The sequence below is a fragment of the Falco biarmicus genome, chromosome 4 (assembly GCF_023638135.1).
Source record: "Falco biarmicus isolate bFalBia1 chromosome 4, bFalBia1.pri, whole genome shotgun sequence".
Classification (NCBI taxonomy): domain Eukaryota; kingdom Metazoa; phylum Chordata; class Aves; order Falconiformes; family Falconidae; genus Falco; species Falco biarmicus.
This window is the reverse complement of record NC_079291.1, coordinates 38,950,550-38,970,878: the sequence shown is the minus strand read 5'-3', so window position 1 is coordinate 38,970,878 and position 20,329 is coordinate 38,950,550. Positions and strand designations below refer to the sequence as shown.

The following is a 20,329-nucleotide window of genomic DNA, read 5'->3' as shown; positions in this document are numbered from 1 at the left end:
ATTTTTTTTATACCTATTAGGAAATATCATACTAAATTATTTACTAATCTGTTAAAAAATAAAAAACCCTTCACCCTACAACAAAACCAAAGTAGAACTGTATACATCTTAAACCAGAAAAATGTAAACATACATAATGAAAAGGCTTTTTTGATAGTGTGTTCTTTAAAGCTTTCTAACACTTACATTTCCAGGGTTACCTTGAAGAATTGGTACGACTCAGAGAAAACCAGCTATCTGAATCTGTCTCACAAAATAAACTGCTGTTACAAAGAATTGAAGATATGGATCTAGCCCATAAAATGGAGAAGGAACAGCTGGAATATATCATTGTGGAATTGCAAGACCAGTTGTAAGTTAGTATAATGGAGAAAAGTTATTAGAGCAGTATTACATAAATAATTTAACTTATTTAACTATACAATGTGAAGAACTTCTGGTCCTGTGGAAACAAATCACACTACTTAAAGAAATTTATGTATTTTACGTTTCAGGGGGGGTGGTGTTCCTGGCAAGTCGTGTATTCAGAAATGGCTCCCCTCAGAACTGCAGTAATGTAAGACAGAATAATTCTGAGATTAAATTATGGTTTTTTGAGATCTGAAATAGCTTACAGTAAACTTGCTTAAATTTTTAACACATTTTATAAAAAATATTCTTTATATTTTATTACTTCCAGCTTTAAGGCTACCCTTAAAAAAATATTGGAAGCAGCTTCCTTTTGAAGACTATATTTAAAATGTTAGGCAGGAGAGGATGAATCTATACAAAGAAAATAAATACTTTTATTTTATTTGCATGTTGTTCAGATGCAGTAGAAGTTCATCTGGTAGTCCTAGAAATACTCAAACTGATGAAACAGTTTGCTACTCACCCTTTCCTCAATGCAAGACAAAATCCTAAAACAACAGGAGAAGGCTTAATTTTTTAATAGCATATGTGACTTCTAGTATGATAAATAATCAAGTATATTATGAAACTTACATAGTTTATGCTCCCAACCTTGTTTGTTGGGTAGGGAGGTACTGTCCTATTGAAGAGACACTCCCTGGTAGTGTTTCAAGACCCAGATAGATGGAAGACTTACTGTGTGGTGATTAATTGCAATGAGGCTGCTATAGTATACATCTGCAGTAATAGTATATTCCATTCTGTTCATAACAAATACAAGATATACTATTTTACCTTCTCTGGAGTAATTTGTATGTGTTTGGGCCCTGAAGTAAGATCGAAGTCATCTGTGGCCTTTGAAACAATCCAGGATGAAGAGAAAATAAAGATGGCTTTGGGGTACTTTGGTTCTCTCTGCCTAATGTCTCACAGAGATACCACCCAGAAGGGTCTTTTCTATGCAGTAAAAAGTACTTCTAGTTTGTAAACAGAGTTGGTTTGGGTTTTTTTTTCCTCTTTCCTTCACTTCTCTCTTGAAGTAGGTCATTTTATGCCAGTACTTGAAATGGATTTTATAAAAATCCTCAGGAATATGGAATTTACATTTTAATTATGCCAGTTTCAGAGCTGAGGAAGAAAAAAAGATGGTTTTCCAAGTCTTTTTTTCTCCCCCACCCCACAGCTGCTGATTGCCTGTAAGCTTTTGAGATGACTGTTCTTGAGTTCTTTGCTGAACTTACTGATACAGCTTATGATTCGTGTTGTACTTCTGGCCTCCCTCATTATTTGGAGGAGATGGGGGGAAGGTGTGAGCTCATTTTAAACCACTCTGATACTTGGAGATTTTGAATGTTCAGACCTGCTGTTAATTTTTAGCTGAGCTATATGCAATCAAACTGTTCTAAAGATCTGTCTTTGGAGTTTGATTTTGTTTACCTGCTGTTAATTTTTAGCTGAGCTATATGCAATCAAACTGTTCTAAAGATCTGTCTTTGGAGTTTGATTTTGTTGGCTGGCTTTTTTATGTAAAGGCTCAAATTGTGGAGCAGTTTCTGTTGTATCTTGACAGTGTGTTCTTGTATAGCTGTTTGTGAGACACTGCAGTCAGGAGCCTGAACTACACTGGATATTTGGAGGGAGAGGTATAATTTTGCATTGTTATTGCTGTGAGTGTAGCATGCCTGTCAGATGAACTCTTCTTAAAAGTGTGTTACGAACTCATAGTTCCTTACTGAGGAGAGGGAAACCTAGCAGGTTTCTGATGGTCAACGCCAGTCATAACATCTTTTAATCATTCTTTCATACTTGTTTTTTGTTTTGTTTTTTGTTGGGTTTTTTTTTTGTTGTGGTTTGTTTTTTTTATTATTCTGACCAAAAGTGAGCTGGCAGCAAAATAAGTGGTATCACTAATGTGACTGTAATGAGGCATGACTTTTGACCAATTACTTTTTATGGTCCAGCCATTTTAGAATGGTGTTAGTGTAATTCTAAAACTTAGTGTTTTGCTACCCTACCGTTAGTAGCATTTTGAAGTAGTAAATGTATTCTGTAATCTGTTTAAATTCTTATCAGCACGTAAGAGCAAGTGTGGGATTGTAATTCTGCCCAAGGCATACTACATTACTGTTTGTAAAACACTTTGAGATCTGATTTAGGATTATTTGCTGTGTAATGGAAACTATTATAAATAAACATTCTATATTTTCTTTTTAACAATGCTTTTCTATTCCACTGGCTGTTGTTGTTGTTAAGGTAGCAAGTTCTACTGCTTCAAACTTATGTTGAGTAAGTATTTATTGATGTTTCAAAAATAGTATTTCACAGGCATGCAAGTCAAAATGTTCTGTGTGTATTCTCATGGATTTGAGGAGAATCTGAGTCTCTCTAGGTCTGCCTCCCCACCTCGACCCCCCCCCCCCCCCCCAAAAAAAAAACAACAACAAAAAAAAACCAAAAAAAAAACCCCAAAACAAAACAAAAAGTGGAGGGTGGGGAATGAAAAATCTGACTTTCTTGGCAGTATAGGTTGTTGTTGCCAACTTGGAAACCAGGTAACACTAGTGATAAGCAAGGCTTCCAGGTTATAAATTAGATTACCCACAAAGAAACTTTTCCGTATTCACATTTAATAAGGTAGTTTGCTGTCAAGCATGAAATATGGAGATAGGAGGCTGGAGAAACTTGGAGGTAATTTTTGATTTACAGCTGCTATGCAAAACTTAAGAATCCTGAAATTTGTTGAATGTTAGCTTTGTCTCATGTGCTTGAGTATCCAAACCACAATGAACAGCAGAGTTTTGAACTTAGTTAAAAGCCATTTCATGGATCTCTTGAAAACCAATATCTAGAAAATAGTGAAGCTGAAAATCTATCAAATTATTCACAAAAGAGTAACTTTTTTTGTGTGTCTCGGCTCCTGATTTCTTAGTAATATGCCCACCCATCTGGGAACTGGATGTCTCACCATCCTGGCAGGTGTCTGGTTCAATCAAGTTTGAAAAGTTTGAAACTGCAATAGACTATCTGATCATCAGTTGGACATGTTTAAACCAATGCACAGCTGATCAAGAAGATGATTCAGACTGGATGTTAGGAAACCTTTCTGTATCAAAAGGGTGGTCAAATGCTGAAACAGGCTTTCCAGAGGTGATCGATGCCCTGTACTAGTCAGTGTTAGAGGCACTTGGAGATAATGCTTTTAATATATACGCTTTTGGTCAGCCCTGAAGTGATCAGGCAGTTGGATCAGATCATCATTTTAAGTCTCTCCCAACTGGAACTATTCTGTTCTATTCTAACAACTTGCTCTTTCACCACACTTAGAGCGTCTCTAGATGAAGTAATTGCCTAGTGATATGTGTCAATTGTAATAATAATGAGGCATATTCATATACATTTCATGTACTTCTTTCAGAAGTGTTTGCTGTCACTGGGACATGTTTTTACCTGGGACTTGTAGTTGAACATTAGGGAACAGTGCTTTTGGCTCTATCTTCTACAGAAATAGTGTATTTTTACAGTGAGGGTGGGGCAGTTCTTAAGGCCTTAAAGTGCTTAAAATGAACAGCTCTTCAGTGCTTAAAAATAGCAGCTCATAGGAGGACAGCCAAGAGAAACCTGTGATCCATGGCATGCCTAACTGAAGAAAACAGTTCAAATTCTGTAACATTCAAAATGTGATGGAGAGGGATCCCAAATCATCAAGGAACTGTATCCTGGAGTATTCAAAACTCACAGAGGCAGCCATTTCTTCCTCCTCTAAGATCATGCAAAGAAGTGTTGAGTGCTTCTTGGAACAGAGAGACACTTGATTGTGTACCACATCAGTAAAAAAATTCTGAGCGCACACCCCTCATGTAGATATATTTATTTATTTCTAAATTATATACATGTACTTCTGTACTATTATGTACATTATAAAACATACACTAAAATAGAAATTAAAAAGGATGATATAAAGGTGAAATAAACAGCGATTTATTTTCTTTCATTTATTAACAGTACAAAAATTATTTTCTTTCTGTACCTCAAAGGACTGTCTTGCGCATCCCAGTTTGGAGACCGCTGCCTTGAAGGACTAGTTAGCTTTGTCAAAGAAGTGATTGGGCAAAATCTGGAGCTATTTGCCCACAACATCCTTGCCTTAAAACTTTATCTCAGCTTAAACAATCCTTTTCCCCCTTAGGGTGAGTCTTAGTCTTTTGCTTACATACTACCTGTGTCTAAGGCAAACTCTGCTTATTTTGCTGCTTTAAGGTTCAGATTCTGCATCTGAAATTGGTATTTATATATGTTAATTATCGATGTATGATTACTGGAGAGATTCCATCAATATTCTGAATAGTGAAAGCTGGAGGAGAGCTTCTTACGAGGCATGTAGTGATAGGATGAGGGGGAATGGCTTTAAACTGAAGGAGGGTGGACTTAGATTAGATGTTAGGAAGAAATTCTTTACTGTGAGGGTGGTGAGGGACTGGCACAGGTTGCCCAGAGAAATTGTAGATGCCTCATCCTTGGCAGTGTTCAAGGCCAGGCTGGATGGGGCTTTGAGACACCTGGTGTAGTGGAGGGTGTCCCTGCCATGGCAGGGGGATTGGAACTAGGTGATCTTTAAGGTCCCTTCCAACCAAAACCATTCTATGATTCTGTGACTAATTCCCTATGTAGTGACTCACTGATGTTACAGAAGCTAACCACTTTCACAAAAAAGTCTTCTAAAATTAAGTGATGAGGTTTTTTACCTTTGTATACAATGCTTTCCTTAACTTAAAATACTCTTAATCTTTTTCCTTCTGCTGTGATATTTGTTGACAAGACAATAGTGATCTCCATCATTATTACCAACGTAGGTTTCCTCCTGAAGTATTTTTCAGGTTTTCAGGCTGATGTGCCTGGTATAAGATGGTACAGCCTCTTTGTCCCAACTAGTGCAGTATTTTAATTTTTTTTTTTCCAATTTATCACATGTACTGCAAATTTATTTCTTGGATTCGGTGGCTATGCTATATTTTATACCAGTCTGTTTTTTAACGCTCTCTGCTGTTTCTTCCTGTATTGCGGTCTTGTTCTGGTTGTTTTTTTTGTGGAGGAAAGGAATGTTAAAGCTCTTCCGTCTTTGGAATTCTGTCTTCGGTTATGGCTCAAATAAGACTCAAAATTGCAGGGACACTCATGTCTTACATTGTATTAAGCCTGTCTGTATAATTAAGAATTCTTTTATGTTCTAGTAAAACTTAAAGGTAGATTTATTTAATTTGTCTGGCTGTTACTTCAGAATTAGTCAGTGTTTTCAAGGCCCAAACAGTACTTGTACTCCATTATTAATATTTTAATATAGCTGTCTGATAGGTTCAGCAACGCTGCAGTTCCTATTTGGATAATACAAATGTATTTGTAAAGACAGGAAATGACAGTGTAGTTGCAACCCTGAGAGACTGTTTCAGTGACAGCCTTTAATTACAGTAAACGTTCTGTGTATGCTTCCACTCCCGAGTTGTACATGGCCCGTCACTTACACTTCACTCTTTCAGGCACTGACTATTGGAGTACTCTGTCCACACAACTATTTTTTCCCTATGCTAGCACTGCACTGAGCTCAAGCTAATGCATTCTGCCTTTCAGAGAAGTCCATCAGCTCATGCTCAGTAGCACCTGAACATAGCCACAATAATTCTGAGAGAGCAGCATGCCAGAGTAAATACATTTTAAAGTTCAGGCAAAATGAGCATTTCAGTTTCAAATCCACCATGTCCTTTCAGATCCCTTAAGGAGTACTTAAAAGGAAGATTTACTATATTCTTTGTAGCAAAGATGATTCATTTCCAAAGACTGATCATGCCCCATTTGGTTAAATAACTTGCTTACGAAAATAGTATCAGTGCTTTTCCTTGCTTCAAGATTCTGTTTGTAAATGCCCTAGAGCCTTCGGAGTGCTGCCACAAATATCTGCCCAAGAACAGGCAGCGGGATGGTCACAGATGAATTCATAGAGGATGTAGGCTGTAACTGTGCTGCCAGGGGTAAAGCAGAGAAAGAAACAGAAGCAGGAAGGGTCTGAGCTAAGGCTTTGAAATTGATCCTGTGTCTCCTTGTAAGTAAAACTTTAAATGTGGGTTGCCTGGCTTTGTAATCCTCGCTCAAAACCTAAATAATCTGAAGAAATAGGAAAGCTAGATGACTTTTTTTAGCACTCTTGCCTTCATTTTCAGATAGTTTTCTTGTAAGACTTTTTGTTTGGTTTGTTTGGGTTTTTTTAAAGAAACTGAATTCCTCAACTCCTAAGTACAGTAAATCCAATTTGTTGTAGCTGCTTTATTTTCTCGCTGAGAGAAAGTGGGAGATTAAATTTTAATCTTTGATCTTCTTGGTGAATTTCTCTCCTAGAATGTCAAAATTGAGAATGCTAATCCTTCTTTCCCTTTAAAGCTTTCATGGATCCTTGCTATCAAACCATAATTCACATTAGCCACACTTCTATTTGTAATGCTTCATATATGTCCTCTGTCTCCCTCTCAAGTTTGCAGCAGCAATTTTAAATCCTTAGTATTGCGGTCTGGTGTGGTTTCAGCTCCTTCTTTTCTAAACTTGTCTGTACTTTCTTTTTTTTTTTAAACAGCATAGAAAAAATATTGCATATTTTGATAAATATTAAAACTGTTTTGGCAGTATTTGGAATTTTGTTTTTGTGGAATTCTTTCTTTTGAAGTTTGCTGTACTATTGTACTCCTGCTGATAGACAGCAAGAAGGCAAGTTCAGTTTTCAGTGAGGTGGAAATCTGTGAATACATGGGAGTTTCCTTTTTGCTTAAAAGTCTAACTAGGAAAAGTTCTGCTGGGCATAGAACATGGACAGACAGACTCCTGCAATTTAGAGTGGAGCATACAGAGTGAGGTACAGCAAAGGAATGTACAGAATTAAACAAAATTGCAATCAAGCTTCTGACATGACAGAGGACATACTATTTTTAGAATCCAGGGGGATTTTGCATGGGTTTATTGCGCAGCAGGAAGCCAAAAGCTTCTGGATTGATAGCAGCCTGAGGAAAAGGACTTAATCTGCAAGATGCAGTAGATAGGGTTTTGTTTTTAAACCCTCATATTTTAATCTCTCATTCTGAACTTTTTAAAAGTGGGCTTAAAAGTTTTATTTTAAACTAGACCTTAAATTTTAAAAAAGTTAAAAGCTTTTTAAGTTATTGCTGCCTTCAAGGACAAGTTGTGTTGGTATATTTATAGCAAAGTGCTGGCTGACTCCAATGTGAAGAATACTCATTTTGTAGGGAGTGTGTCCTCTGCTCTCTTTTTCTTTTTTTCCTTTCTTTTTCTCTTGATAAGTTAGAGAATTATAGGGACTTTCCTTTGATGGTTTTGCATAGTTAATTACATTAGCATGGCAATGTATCCCCTTCTGAGCCTCTACTGTGTAATATTAAAATCTGGTTTTATAGTGACATCCTTGCTCTTTTCGACAATATCTATGCTCCTGTAGATAAAGGCATTGCATAGAATTTGCAAGAAAGAAAGCTCTAAGTTACTTGAACGTTAGTGTTTCATGCATTCTGAATTTCAGAGTCTTTATCCAATGTAGAATTCTAAGATTGGGAGCAGGGGGCAGTAGGGCATTTCAAAATAACAATGAGAAGTATTGAACGTTTAAGGGCCTCAATGCAATGCAGTTGCAAATGATGCACATTCCCAGTAGGAGAGCATATTGTATGGATCATGGAGTTTTTCCCTCTTGTTAGTATTACCTGAACTGTAAAAAAAAATAAATAAAATAAAATACTTGCTTTGGTATAGTAATGCTAAAGAACCTATTAAAAAAAAAAAAAAAGTTTTCCTCTTTTAATTCCACAAAGAGAATTATCTCATGTCTAGAACAGGTGAACCTGAGGCTTTGATTTCAGAAAAGGGTTTTAATACCTTGATACTGTGGATGGAGGGAATAAAGAACATCAGGTAAAAAATAGGGTAAGTCAATCATGGTGCGTAATCATTAACTGTTGGAGTACAGTCATAGAGACTGAATTTGATCTCTTTGTGCTTTACTCATTTAAATAAATAAACTTGCATTATCATTTGCTTCTGAGAGTCCCAATTTTTCTTGCTTCATTTCTTAACCCTCATATTCATTTACTGTAGATTTTCTTCTATATTCTGGAAGTTACTGACAGGAAAAGCTACTATTTGATAGTGCGTATACGTGAATGAGAAGTTGAACAAAAGTTGTTTTTATATTCTTCTAATACATTTAATGCAGTTTACATGAAGTTCAATACCAAATTAAATGGACTTTAAATGACAACTAGTAACAATATAACCAATTTTTGTAAGGCTGGAAGAATAGTGCCAGGTTAAAATGGTGAGAGGCTAGTTCTGTATTTGCAAAGATATTACGTTATCATTGATATACAGACACAGTCTCTCTGAGATTCTTCAGACAAAAGAAATATCCAAATTATCCCAAATTTCAGTTTTATTTGACTATATTTACTGGTTTAAATAGATCAGGTCAAGAAGTTGAGTTTCATCCAGTAAAAACGAATAGAAAAATCCATTTTCCACTTTCAAAACAAAATTTAAAGTTCTTCTAAAATACAAATAGTGTGCACACACACAGATTCACAGAAATGTTTGGAGTCTTTTTTGAATTATGGATGGTATTTGTAAATTTAGGATACAATTTTCTTTTCTTTCTTTGAAATCCAGTTTTAATGCTACAACTTGTCATGGTTTTTTTCAGTGTTTTGTTAAAATAAAACACAGTTTAAATGATTTCTGAAAAGGCTTAAAGTAGAAAAAAGTGAAATGTCTGAAGTTAAAACCAAGAAAATACAGTATAGTATGTTACCTGATTTCTTGAGCAAGAAGCTTTTATTAGCTGCCTTTCTATTTGGATAGCAAGTGATTGAGATTTAGACTGGTGCTTTTTCTTTGTCATTACTTAACATAATTAAAATTTTCAGTATTTTGTTATCCAAATTATAATTTAAAGTATGCTTGGCAAAGATTTTCATTGCCACCTGTTTTTTCTTCCCATGTATCCATTTCTACTGTTCTTTTCGGGGCGCAGGGGGGAGATTTCTGTGGGGGATTTTTGCCCCCTCTCCCCTTGGATCACATTTTCGTCCTGCATATTCTTCATTCTGCAATTGTCTTAGACTTTGAAGCTCTGTCTTACTGTTTGCGTAGTTTGGTAGTTGTATTAATTCCCATTCAACTACTAGGAGGAACTTACATTGTTCACAGTTTGCAGCCCTCCCCCCCCCCCCCTCGCATTTTTTTTTTTTTTTTTTTTAACCAACATGGTCTTCTATCTTTCAAAGTAAGTCAGGATTCCCTTATTCACTTTTTTTTGTGATTAGAAACATGGCATTCTGAAGGAGCTTGTATGCTGGTTTTGGCAAATCTTTTTCTATGTAGAAGATCCATCTGCTGAAACTCATGCTGGCTTAATATGTGAGTGGAAGTTTAAAAAAGTGGTTGTACTGTCACCCAAAGTTTACCCAACCATTTTGCAGTTGGTATTGCTGGTTTTACTGAATTAAAGGAAAGCATGTTAAAATGGCAAAAAAATAGACCACTGATTTTGGTGAAGTTTTCTTCATCTGCTCTGAAGAAAAATCTTGGTATTTTTCCTTGCCCCCACCACCTGTATAGAAGTGTTCTTTTAAAAGGGGTTCAGTTATAGACATATAACTTGTATTTACATGACTGACATGAAAAAAAATAATCCTTGAATGACAAGCTCAGTTTGAGAGGATATTTACTAAAGGCAAGTTTGGTAATCTGTCAAAAAAAGTCATTTGCTAAAAGCCCTCCATTTTCTGGCAGACAAGAATTGATACTTGAAGAACTGAATTAAAAGCTGTTCTTTAAGTTGCTAGTCAAGTTCAGTATTTTTCCTGTTTTCAGTCAAGATTTACTATCTGGGGAAACTGAAGTCTTATGGGTAAAAAAAGTCTCACGGGTAAAAAACATCTCACGTTATTCTCCTCCAAAGGAATCTGGCCTTGTTATTTGTGCAAGGACATGAAGAGTGTCAGTCACACACTGCAGTGTGTGTGTATTTTAATGAGCACATGCAAAGTTACCATATTGTAGTGTGTTCTGGTCCATTCTTGAGGTCTGTCTTCTGAAATAAAATCTCCACAGTAATTACACTAGAACTCAAGAGTCAAGTTGCTGGTATTTCTGCCAATGCAAGTTTAGCCAAGTTACTCCAAAGGTCAGGGAGATCAAAGGCTCTATAAAGTTGATGACAGTAATTTTATTACTGGAGGATATATTTCAAGATCTTCAGGCAATAAAAAGATTGCTGAAAAAGTTTCAAGGGGATCTATTCTGTGGCACAGCTAGTACCGTTGCTGTGTCACACGAAGATCTGTTGGCCAGTCAGAGTAAAAAAAAAAATGTGGTGTGGTAGGACATACGTGCTTTTTTTCACTGCAGCAGCTGCCATTAGAAGGTCTGCTGGGATCTAACTGCTCTGGCATCTAATTGGGGAATACTGTGTCTGTGCACAGGGCACAAACCTGAGGGAGGTGATATATTGCAGCATCAAAGTCTACTGGTAAGTAACTCATTTTCATACCTGCTGATCTAATTTCTCAAAGTCCAATGACATACCAGTCCAGACAGCTCACTGTCTTGCTACAGTACTGACAGTTTGAAAATTTCCTTTTATTTTAGAGTTGCTTTTACAGATTTTAGTTATGTTCATATATGCTATCAATTTGAGTTTGCATTCCATATTTCCTGTCCTAAATAAAGGTTTTTAAAGCTTGTTCTTTCTTATTCAAATGTTTTTATTTCTTTTCAGCTTTTATTTTCATTTTTACTTTTCACTACTCAGGTAGTTCTTGAACTGGAGCACTCATCTGATATAATTCCCTTTCTTAGGGAATTAGTCTGTTTGGTTTATTTCCTGTCTTCATCTGCTGGTAGGAGGGCAAATTGCCAACTGGATTGGCATTTTCTGGATTTGGAGAAATTAAACTTGCAGGTAAGAAATTACTGGTTTTTCACAGGTATAATTGGAAACAGAACTGACTTATTATTATTATTATTATTAAAAAAAATATCTGTAAGTGGGTCTTTCAGAATAGGCTTCCAGTGGCATTAATCTGGATTTGTTCCAGGGGAAACTGGAAATCCAATCTAGCTAAAATGAAACAAGAAATCTTATGTGGTTACCAAGATAAGGCTTTTCTGTATTAGGTTGGACTAAACTTGAGATTAATCTTTATTTACTTGTTTATTTTTAAATTTCCAGAGGTAATATAGTTACAGTATGGCAAATGACCAAAGATAAGCTGCTTTTTATATCATTTTGGTTTTGCACGCAGAAGCCCCACGTACAGGCTGTCTTTTGTCCCTATACCCTTCTACAAAGGAGTGAATCAAGTCAGGTCACATTTTCAAGATGCAGAAGTCTTAGATGTGTTACTTCAAAGGAGTAATTTCTTATCCTTTTGAGAGGTAGCAGAGTTCCCAAAAGCAGTGCTAGGGCAAACAGAACTGTTTGTGGGGTTACCTTATGAATTCAATGAAAAAACAAACCCCCCAAAAAAACCTGACACCAGCTTTAAAAAAATAATTTAAAAAATTTACTGTTGCAATGATCCATTTTCAGAGTGGTTCCTACGTGATTGTACCAGAACAAGTGAAAGGGCAGCATACTGTGGAGCAGGGATGGAAATGAACAGTAATTTTTCAATTGTATTTTATTATTATATGCATACCATACATAATTGTAGTCTGCTTGTACTTAAATAACCTCAAAATAATAAATCATGAAATAAACATATCAAATAAAATAATAAAAGTTGAGGACATTGTCAAGTAAATATTATGGAGAACACCTAACAGACAGGGCCAGTGAACTCTACTACAGAAGGACGTTTATTGGAAGATTTCACTAATCTCACTTTTCCCTACTTCTTAAATACACAATTAAAGGACTGAAAGTCAGAAGCACGCAGAGACACTTCTGGGATTAGCTGTATAAACCTGATGTTAATACTCTGCTGTTATTCTTGAATAAATATAAGTAAATTTACAGGCCTGGAAGGAGTGTATGTATCTGCACATCAAGCAGACACTTAAGCCTAACATGGGAATACGCTAGTGTTGATGAGTTAATGAATCCTCTGTATTCTTTTGTAATAGGTAGGAATTCATTAGCAGGATGTTTTTATTGAATACTGTTTCCTTTTTTTTTTTCTTTTTTTTTTTTTTTTTTTTCCTAAGAGGAGCTTGATTTATCTACTGGTTTCTGATGTAAAGAACAACAAATATAAATGTAAACCAAATATTTGTTGGGTTTTAATGATGTCTTCTAGTTTTAAGATGATGATCTCATCTTTTTTGCTGCTTGTTTTTCCTACCAAATTATTAGTTGCCGTAGTATTTTTAAGTTTATGGAGGTTTTGAATTTACGGAGTTTTCTTTTTTTAGATATTAAATAAAACCTACCACAATCTAAATGTCATAACTTAGACAGGGTATACTGGGCTAACATGGTGAGACTGTGTATAATGTACTTATATATGTGCATTATGGAAAAATCTGTGCTGTGAAGTAATAAAAAGGATATTTGATCATTGTAACGGCAGTTTTTTGAAAATGTTTTGTCTCCAGCGTCACTGATGCCCCACTCCTGTAATAAATCCCAACAAGCATTTTGCTGCATTTCCCTTGTTGCTTTTCAGTATGAAAATAACAATTCAGGAATTCCAAAAGAATTAGAAATATTCCTTTTCTGCCTGCCATCTCTTCCTATTTTTATTTTTTTTGTTAAGTTTTTCAGAACTTTAAATATGATATTAAGTTGTCTTATAAAAATACTTGTCGGGGTGAGGACTGCTCAGGGCACAAATGTTGGGAGCAGGAGAAAACTGATTGTTTTCTTTCTGCAGATCACAAAAAGAGAGCTTCTGCTACTTTTTGCCAACATGATTATAAAGAGATGGAAATGGTTATAGGTAGAGAAGATACCAGTTGTGGATGGTAGCTCACAGGTTTTCAGACAACCAAGAATTTTTTCATGCCTGGATTAGGTGAAATACCATAAATCACTTTAACCCCCCCTTGCTTTCTTACATATTCTCCTTATTCTACATAAAACTTTATGCACTCGGCAGTCTTACCTTGTTAGTCTGGTACACCCTTTTCAGCCATATCTCATACGCTGCCTTTCTTTCATTCAAAAAAAAATGATAAAAATCATATAATGGCTTATTAAGATCCACTGTATTCTCCATGTACCAACTACCTTCCTGAGATTATTACATTTGGAAGCCGTTGGTTTTATCTTCTTTTTGGCTTTCAAGTTTTCTATTTTGACTGAAGAAAAGGAGTTAACAGCTTGTTGTATATGCTCGTTGTCTTGTTTTAACTCAAACTTCATTGTATTTCCTACTTTATTAACTTCTTTCTATAGTAAACCCTTCTGTCTCTCTTCCTGTTCCCTTTTTGGGATGTTCTTACTCCTGTATTAAATGGCTTGACATATTGTCTCCAAACCTTAGCTTGTATCATCCTTAAATAATCACAGCTACAGACCAATAGAACACTATCTTACTGAATTTTATTTAAAAATAGACCTGCATACTTGTGATCTTCGGTGTTATTCTTATGATGTATTATGGATTTTGTTCCATGTAAGTTACGCTTATAAGTTATGAGGTAATGTCCTTCATAAAACCTAGCCTTTGAGTCTTGATCTACAGGTGTTCGGGTCATTCTGATTTTCAGTTGGTGTTTCACACCCACAGTTCATTCTCAGGAACAGAAGCAGTAGAATAAAGCTGTTTGTACATAGGCTGTTTCAATTCAGTATGTTTTACTACAGACCAGCATTTTATATAGAAGCTTATCTACATTACATTACATTATTTTCATGTGAACTTTTGGTAGCACTTTTGAAATATCTCCCACTCAAGGTCCAAAATGTTCAGTAGTTCCTTTGTGTGTGTGTGTTTAAATAACAGAAAATATGCTTTTTACATTTTATTCTTGAATATTTTGTGAAACTTGCAAATTTCACAAATACCCCTATTTACCATTTGTACCTCTAAACGTATTCTTCATTTCTAGTTTTTGCTCCGTGAAGACTTTATTCTGATTTTCCCTCTGAAAACTTTTATATGCCAAACTTCTTTCACTATACTAGCAGATAAAGAAGTTTTAATAGTAATATTGTGCTTTTGGTTAAACAGCATAATTTTCATTGCGCTCGTGAGCATTAAGAAGAGTCCTACTTCAAACCCTGCAGTATCACAGCCTGGAGTTGGCCAGCACCAGTTACTGTGTTTGTGTTCTGAGGAACAAGAGTGCTACTGTAGAAACTCAGTCTGCCCTGGATAAAATAAATTGTTGTTGTTTGAGAGCTCTTAACTTCTAGAAAGAGCTCCTCTTGTCTGACCAGGAGCAGGACAGTACTTGGTCTTGTGCAGCATTTTTTCACACTGAGTGTTTTGAAATCTCTACTTTTTTTTTCCTCATTAAAACTTGATCATATTGCCTTTTTTAACACCTTTCTGTAGTAAATGCTTTTGTTTCTGTTTCTTTTCCTCTTCCTATTTTTGAATATTTGGAGCAGGGTCATTTTTGCCTCATGGTGATTAAGAGTATGAGGATGCTGTGTGCTGTGTAGTCACGGCGCTTAAGGACATGGTTTAATGGCAGACTTGGCAGTGTTAGGTTTACAGTTGGACTTGATGATCTTAAGGGTCTTTTCCAACTGAAATGATTCAACGATGCTGTGCAGTTTAATACTTTGACTTTTAAAATAAGTCTGGTTAATAGGCATAAATTGATACTGCCTTTGTTTATCTTGAGAGAATTGCTGTTTGCAAGCAGTGCCTTTAATAAGTCTTTGCTATAGTGGAATCTCATGATACTTTAAAAACGGCTGCAAAAGAGCGAGCAGCTGAATAATCTAGAAGGCTAAAAAAATAGATGGCAACTACCAGCACCTGCTGTGAGTATTTTGTCTAACTTCTATTGTCTGTACTGCTATTTTAGATATACTGAATACTGTGTTTGGACTGATTTTATATATTCCAAGTTATTTATAGATATTTTTAAAGATTCAGAATAAAGCATAATAGTTTTAAGAGGAGAATAGTTACTTCTGTGTCCTACTTGATGCCTGGTTTTCTTCCTGAGCATGGTAGAGTGGTTTAAGTAGTGATATACTAGAACTGTCTTAAAATGTTGTTTTGCTAAAATCCCTCAAGCTGTTTGGCTAGTGTTTGATCAGAATTTCTTTGCACACAAAGAAAGGGTGAAATGTTAGCTTACTACAGCATAAAGATGTGTGAGAAAAGCCTCAACACAGAAACTTTACATGTAAAATGCCGAAGTTCCACTATTAGTAACTTGTCTGTAGATGGCGTGAGTTTGTTGTCTTTGCTCAGCGTGCTTGTTTACTGATAGGTTAACACTGCTGCTCAGCTGTGGTGATAACGTACAGGAGTTGTCCAAAGGGAAATTTACACGTGCATGTTGTGTATGAATTTGCACTTAGTTACTGTGTGTATAGTTTCTAATATAGACTGTGCCCTATTATGAAACTTCTATAAAAGCATACAAGAACTCCTTCTGAATAAGGAGGGGATGTAGTGTAACTGATTAACCTCCTAAGAACTTGCTATGTCACTGTTTAGGTTTCCTCAAATCAGCAAGCCTTTAACAGACCTGTTTAATGCTCGATGTGCCCCGTGGATTAAGGGGATTACCTGGGGAAGCGAGTACCATAGAAGATATTTTAAAGTATTGAGAGGTTTGGGTTATCAAAGCGGTTATTCCTGTAGACCACTTAGAAGAGGATGAGGAGGGACATCTTTGGGTAGGAAAGTTTTTACCTGTATGAATGCTGGGGGAATTGGTCCTCTTGAGAAAAGTTTCTTGCAAATAATTTTGTTCACTGCGGTGCATCACCACCTTCTCTTGCAAAATTGCTGTGCATCTGTCTCTTCTCAAATTCAGCTACTAACAATTCCTTACTGAACTTGCTTTCCTTACCTTGTTTTGTGGGAAATTTTGGCTCTTTGAGTGGTGTTACGTTATTGTGCCCTTCCTGAGGTTCTTGTCAAAGCACTTCAGATACCACCAGAATAAAAACTTCGTTGTAAAAATAGACCTGTTGACAATGTTATCTGTGAATTTATATAAATGTATGCATACCATGAATAGTTATTTAAATTGCTAGACAGTTTGGCGCTTCATATAACAACATGGCATTTGACTTTGAACTGAGCGCATTCAGTACAGAGATAGATAACTTTAGCTCTTTGCTTCGGGCCAGAGATAGTCGAATTTGTTGTAAAACAGCATTTTATTATTGCCTACTATTTCATGGATTGGAGAGTTTATGGATTAACAAGCAACATTACTTTTGTTTCTAGAGTTATTCTACAGCAGTATGAGGGTAGATTGGAGGTTGCCTTGTACTATTGGAAAAAGACTGACCTTGTCTTGCAGCCTGGAGAACCCTATACTTTCCTTCTTTATGACTCTTGGCAGATGATTTCCAATATTGGCATGTTAGCTTCCTCATTTCCAGAATTTTAGAAAACTGGTCTGCTTCATGAGAATGAGGCAAAACTAATTTGAACATGTAAGGTACTCAGTTAACACATTTTCTGTAATTTAGAAACATAAATTACTAGAAAATGGAAGGTGGTAGAAAACAGAATAACTGTGTGCTATATTTTACCTGGAAGCATATAATGAAATCACCATGTCTGGTTTTTAGTTCATTCTGAAGAAGTATTGGGGGAGGAGGAAGGGGAGGTGTTCAAACTGTGAAAAAAATTGGGGAGGGGGAAAAAGGACATCACATTCCTGTAGTTGGTTTGCAAAGTAGTTGTCCTGTTAATAATCATGATACTGGCAGAAAGAATCTTTAGAACGCAGTTGCTTTTTTACTGCTTTTGCAGAAAGCTTTTTTCTGTTTCTAAGTAAGTCTCAATAGGTTTCTAAGTTGCTTCCCCTAGGAAAAATGAACAGTTTAAGATGCTTTATGAAAACTGCAATCTGGTCACTTGAAGCAGAACATCATTTTGGTCACGACCATTTGCCCTGGTTTTCTTTCTGTACCTTAAGGAATTGTATTTAATAGGCTGAAATTTACTGCTTTTTGTATTCACAGGACTGTGCTAAAGAACAATGACTTGCGATCAAGACAAGAATTAACTACTCACCTCACCAATCAGTGGCCTTCCCCAGGAGCTCTGGATGTCAATGCTGTTGCCTTGGACACTCTGCTCTACAGAAAGCACAATCAACAATGGGATGAGTAAGCTCAGTATTTATTTTGATTCACCCCTAGAGGAACAGGGAAACTAAAGTTAAGCATTTCATTTAGTATACTCTGAAATGTATCCTGTTGGAATTACCTGTTACAATATGCAAGGATCATCTGGCAGAAAAAATCAGTTTCTCTCACCATAAAAATTTTCTTTAATTAAAAAAAAAGGAGGAAAAAAAGGAAGTTGTTGCTTTAGGAAAAATCAGTTTTAAAAAACAAAAAATAGCATTTAAGAGAAAAAAGCTGAACTGCCTAATCTTTTTCAGAAAACTTGTTAAGGAGAATTGAAGATATATAGTTAGATCTTTAAATGTGTTACTATTAAGTATTACTTGCCTTGCAGGAAAAGTTTTCAAAGTCTGGACCAGCTTTCAGCAGAAGTTAGTCTTTCTCAGTCCTCTCTGGATCCAGGTCACTCACAGGATGGGAAGCAGGATGGGATGAGCCTGTTAAACGAAGGTGCAGAGCCAGTCTGGTGGCTTCCTTTTGTTTTGTTCTTCATAGCTCTGATCTTCAGTCCCTGTGAGATGCATTTTCGGTGTGAACAAACTTTGCATTAAACGGCATATTTTTTCATTGTTAAATTGTTTGTTTCCCTAAGGACTATACTTCAAATAAGTTTGGATTTTTGAAGATGCCCACCCCGCATCCCCAATAATTATAAGACTTTGTACTGTATTTAAAGCTAAGCTTCAAATATGTTGCCTATCTTCCTTCTCCATCGCAGAACCAGCTACAAGGTGGATCTTCTGTCATCTTTCTGCTATAACTAACTCAAATCTTTGGAGTTCTTTAAATTTCCTTTCTACTTTCTTAGAATAAAGATTAAAGGCACTGGATTTGCAGCTACCACTGTCATTCTCGAATCTTGCATTCAACATTTATCTGTGGAGATGCAGCCTGACAGTGTCCCTGTTAGAACAGGGAGACGAACATGATGTGAACCATGCTAGTATATAAATGTAATACACACCCTTTCAGAATCTACACTTATCAAAGTTTGGCTGCTCCATCTTGTGGGCAATTGTGAAAAGCAGAAAAATGCTGGAAGACTTATGAAATAGGAGTAATTTGGGTACAGAACATAAATTGCTATAAAAAATCCTTTTGTATTTCATCAAATATTAACTTTAAATAGACTTGACAATACAGAGCCTTAGCAGTTCATAACTTTTAAAATTTCTTGGGTTTAAAGTATCAAGGATGTAAAACTTAGAATTTTTTTTAAAACTGTAACCAGTCTTTAAATTATTAGATTTAGCTTTATATAGCTTAGAGAAAGTGAAATAGAATCAGCATGGCTGCTCTGAAGAGAGTTCTGTGCAGATCTACTTTCAGCTGTTGGGGCTTTTTTTATAATATTAATTGTTTGAAGTTATGGATTGTTTTATCTTCTGTAAATAAAAACGTGGCAAAACTGCTGATAATAATAGTTTAGGTTTTGATTTCAACACTGTCTTTAAGGGTAGCATAACATCTCACTTCTAAATTAGTAATTTTCATCAGTACCTAAGTTTAAATATTTTTTTTTTTAAGACGTGGCATGTGTTCTTGCTGTTAAAATACCTCTGATCTAACTGGGTATGGGAGTTTTAATTGAAAGATTAGAAGTAGTAAACTTTCACGTTACTAGTAATCCCACTCACGTAGTCAGATTTTTAGCTTCACACTTGTAGAAATCAAGGGCTGTGCCCAAACAGTGTCACTCTGCTTTTTGTGTATTTTATGTCCTCCAATGGAATGTAGTTTTCATGGGAATAAATATTTTTATAAAAGTGAAGAATTTTTAAAAGTCCGAATAGAGTTCATTTTTAGAGAAAGCTATTCAGTCACTTGAAAAAAAGTTCAGCAGAGGTGAGACCCTAAATCTACTGGAAACTGCTGATAGGAACCACAAATGATGGAAGAGAACTATGTGTGACTTATTTTTTTTCATAATGAATTGTTGGGCAGGGCATGGTTTGGGTAGTTTGGTTTTTTTCTTACTACTTTCTTATAAAAGTAAAACTTTTCTGTCAGGAACAGGAGACACGATTGTAAGAAATGCTACTTTATAGAGGTGATTTTAAAAAAAATCTGCTAAAGGGCTTATGAGTAAAAACTTGTATCTGTGACCTTTTTAAGTTCATTTAAACCTCTAGTTTAAGGTGATCTTTTCTATTCTGCCAGTGAGCCAGGAGGATGAAACAGGAAGATGCTGGTAGATGGTGTTCATTATAATGTCGCCTATTAGTGGAGTTGGTTTTTTCCAGTGGTTGGAGCCTAATGCACTTCAAATTACCAAGGTTTAAAAACCAAAACATCTTTATTTTTAAAGAAATATATCCTGATTGCAGTTACATTCTACTCCTTTCTGAGAGGTTTAAAATTAGATCCCAGGTACTGCTGTGTTAATAACGTCATTTCCATTTATATATAAAGGTACTGGAATAAAAACAGCGCTTGAATTAGTAACTTCAGTTCCCCACGTAGTCAGTGGAGCCTCTGAATATATCACTCTGTAGCAGACTGACTACAGCCCAGCATGTAATGCACAGGTAGGGATCTCTACCGCCTGGACAGGGAACGTGTGGCATAAATCATGCGTCTTCCTAATGGCGTTTATGAAGTATGTGTGTG

The 20,329-nt window shown here is 35.8% G+C and overlaps 1 protein-coding gene across 1 annotated transcript in view; it reads left to right on the top strand.

Moving 5' to 3' along the window:
* RUNDC3B (RUN domain containing 3B) overlaps window positions 1–20,329 on the top strand; it is a 55,428-nt gene that overhangs the window by 32,990 nt on the left and 2,109 nt on the right. The window contains exons 8-10 of the mRNA XM_056337696.1: window positions 195–352; window positions 17,552–17,698; window positions 18,054–18,169. Coding sequence (XP_056193671.1) covers window positions 195–352; window positions 17,552–17,698; window positions 18,054–18,169 — 421 coding nt within the window. The remainder of the gene's footprint in view (window positions 1–194; window positions 353–17,551; window positions 17,699–18,053; window positions 18,170–20,329) is intronic.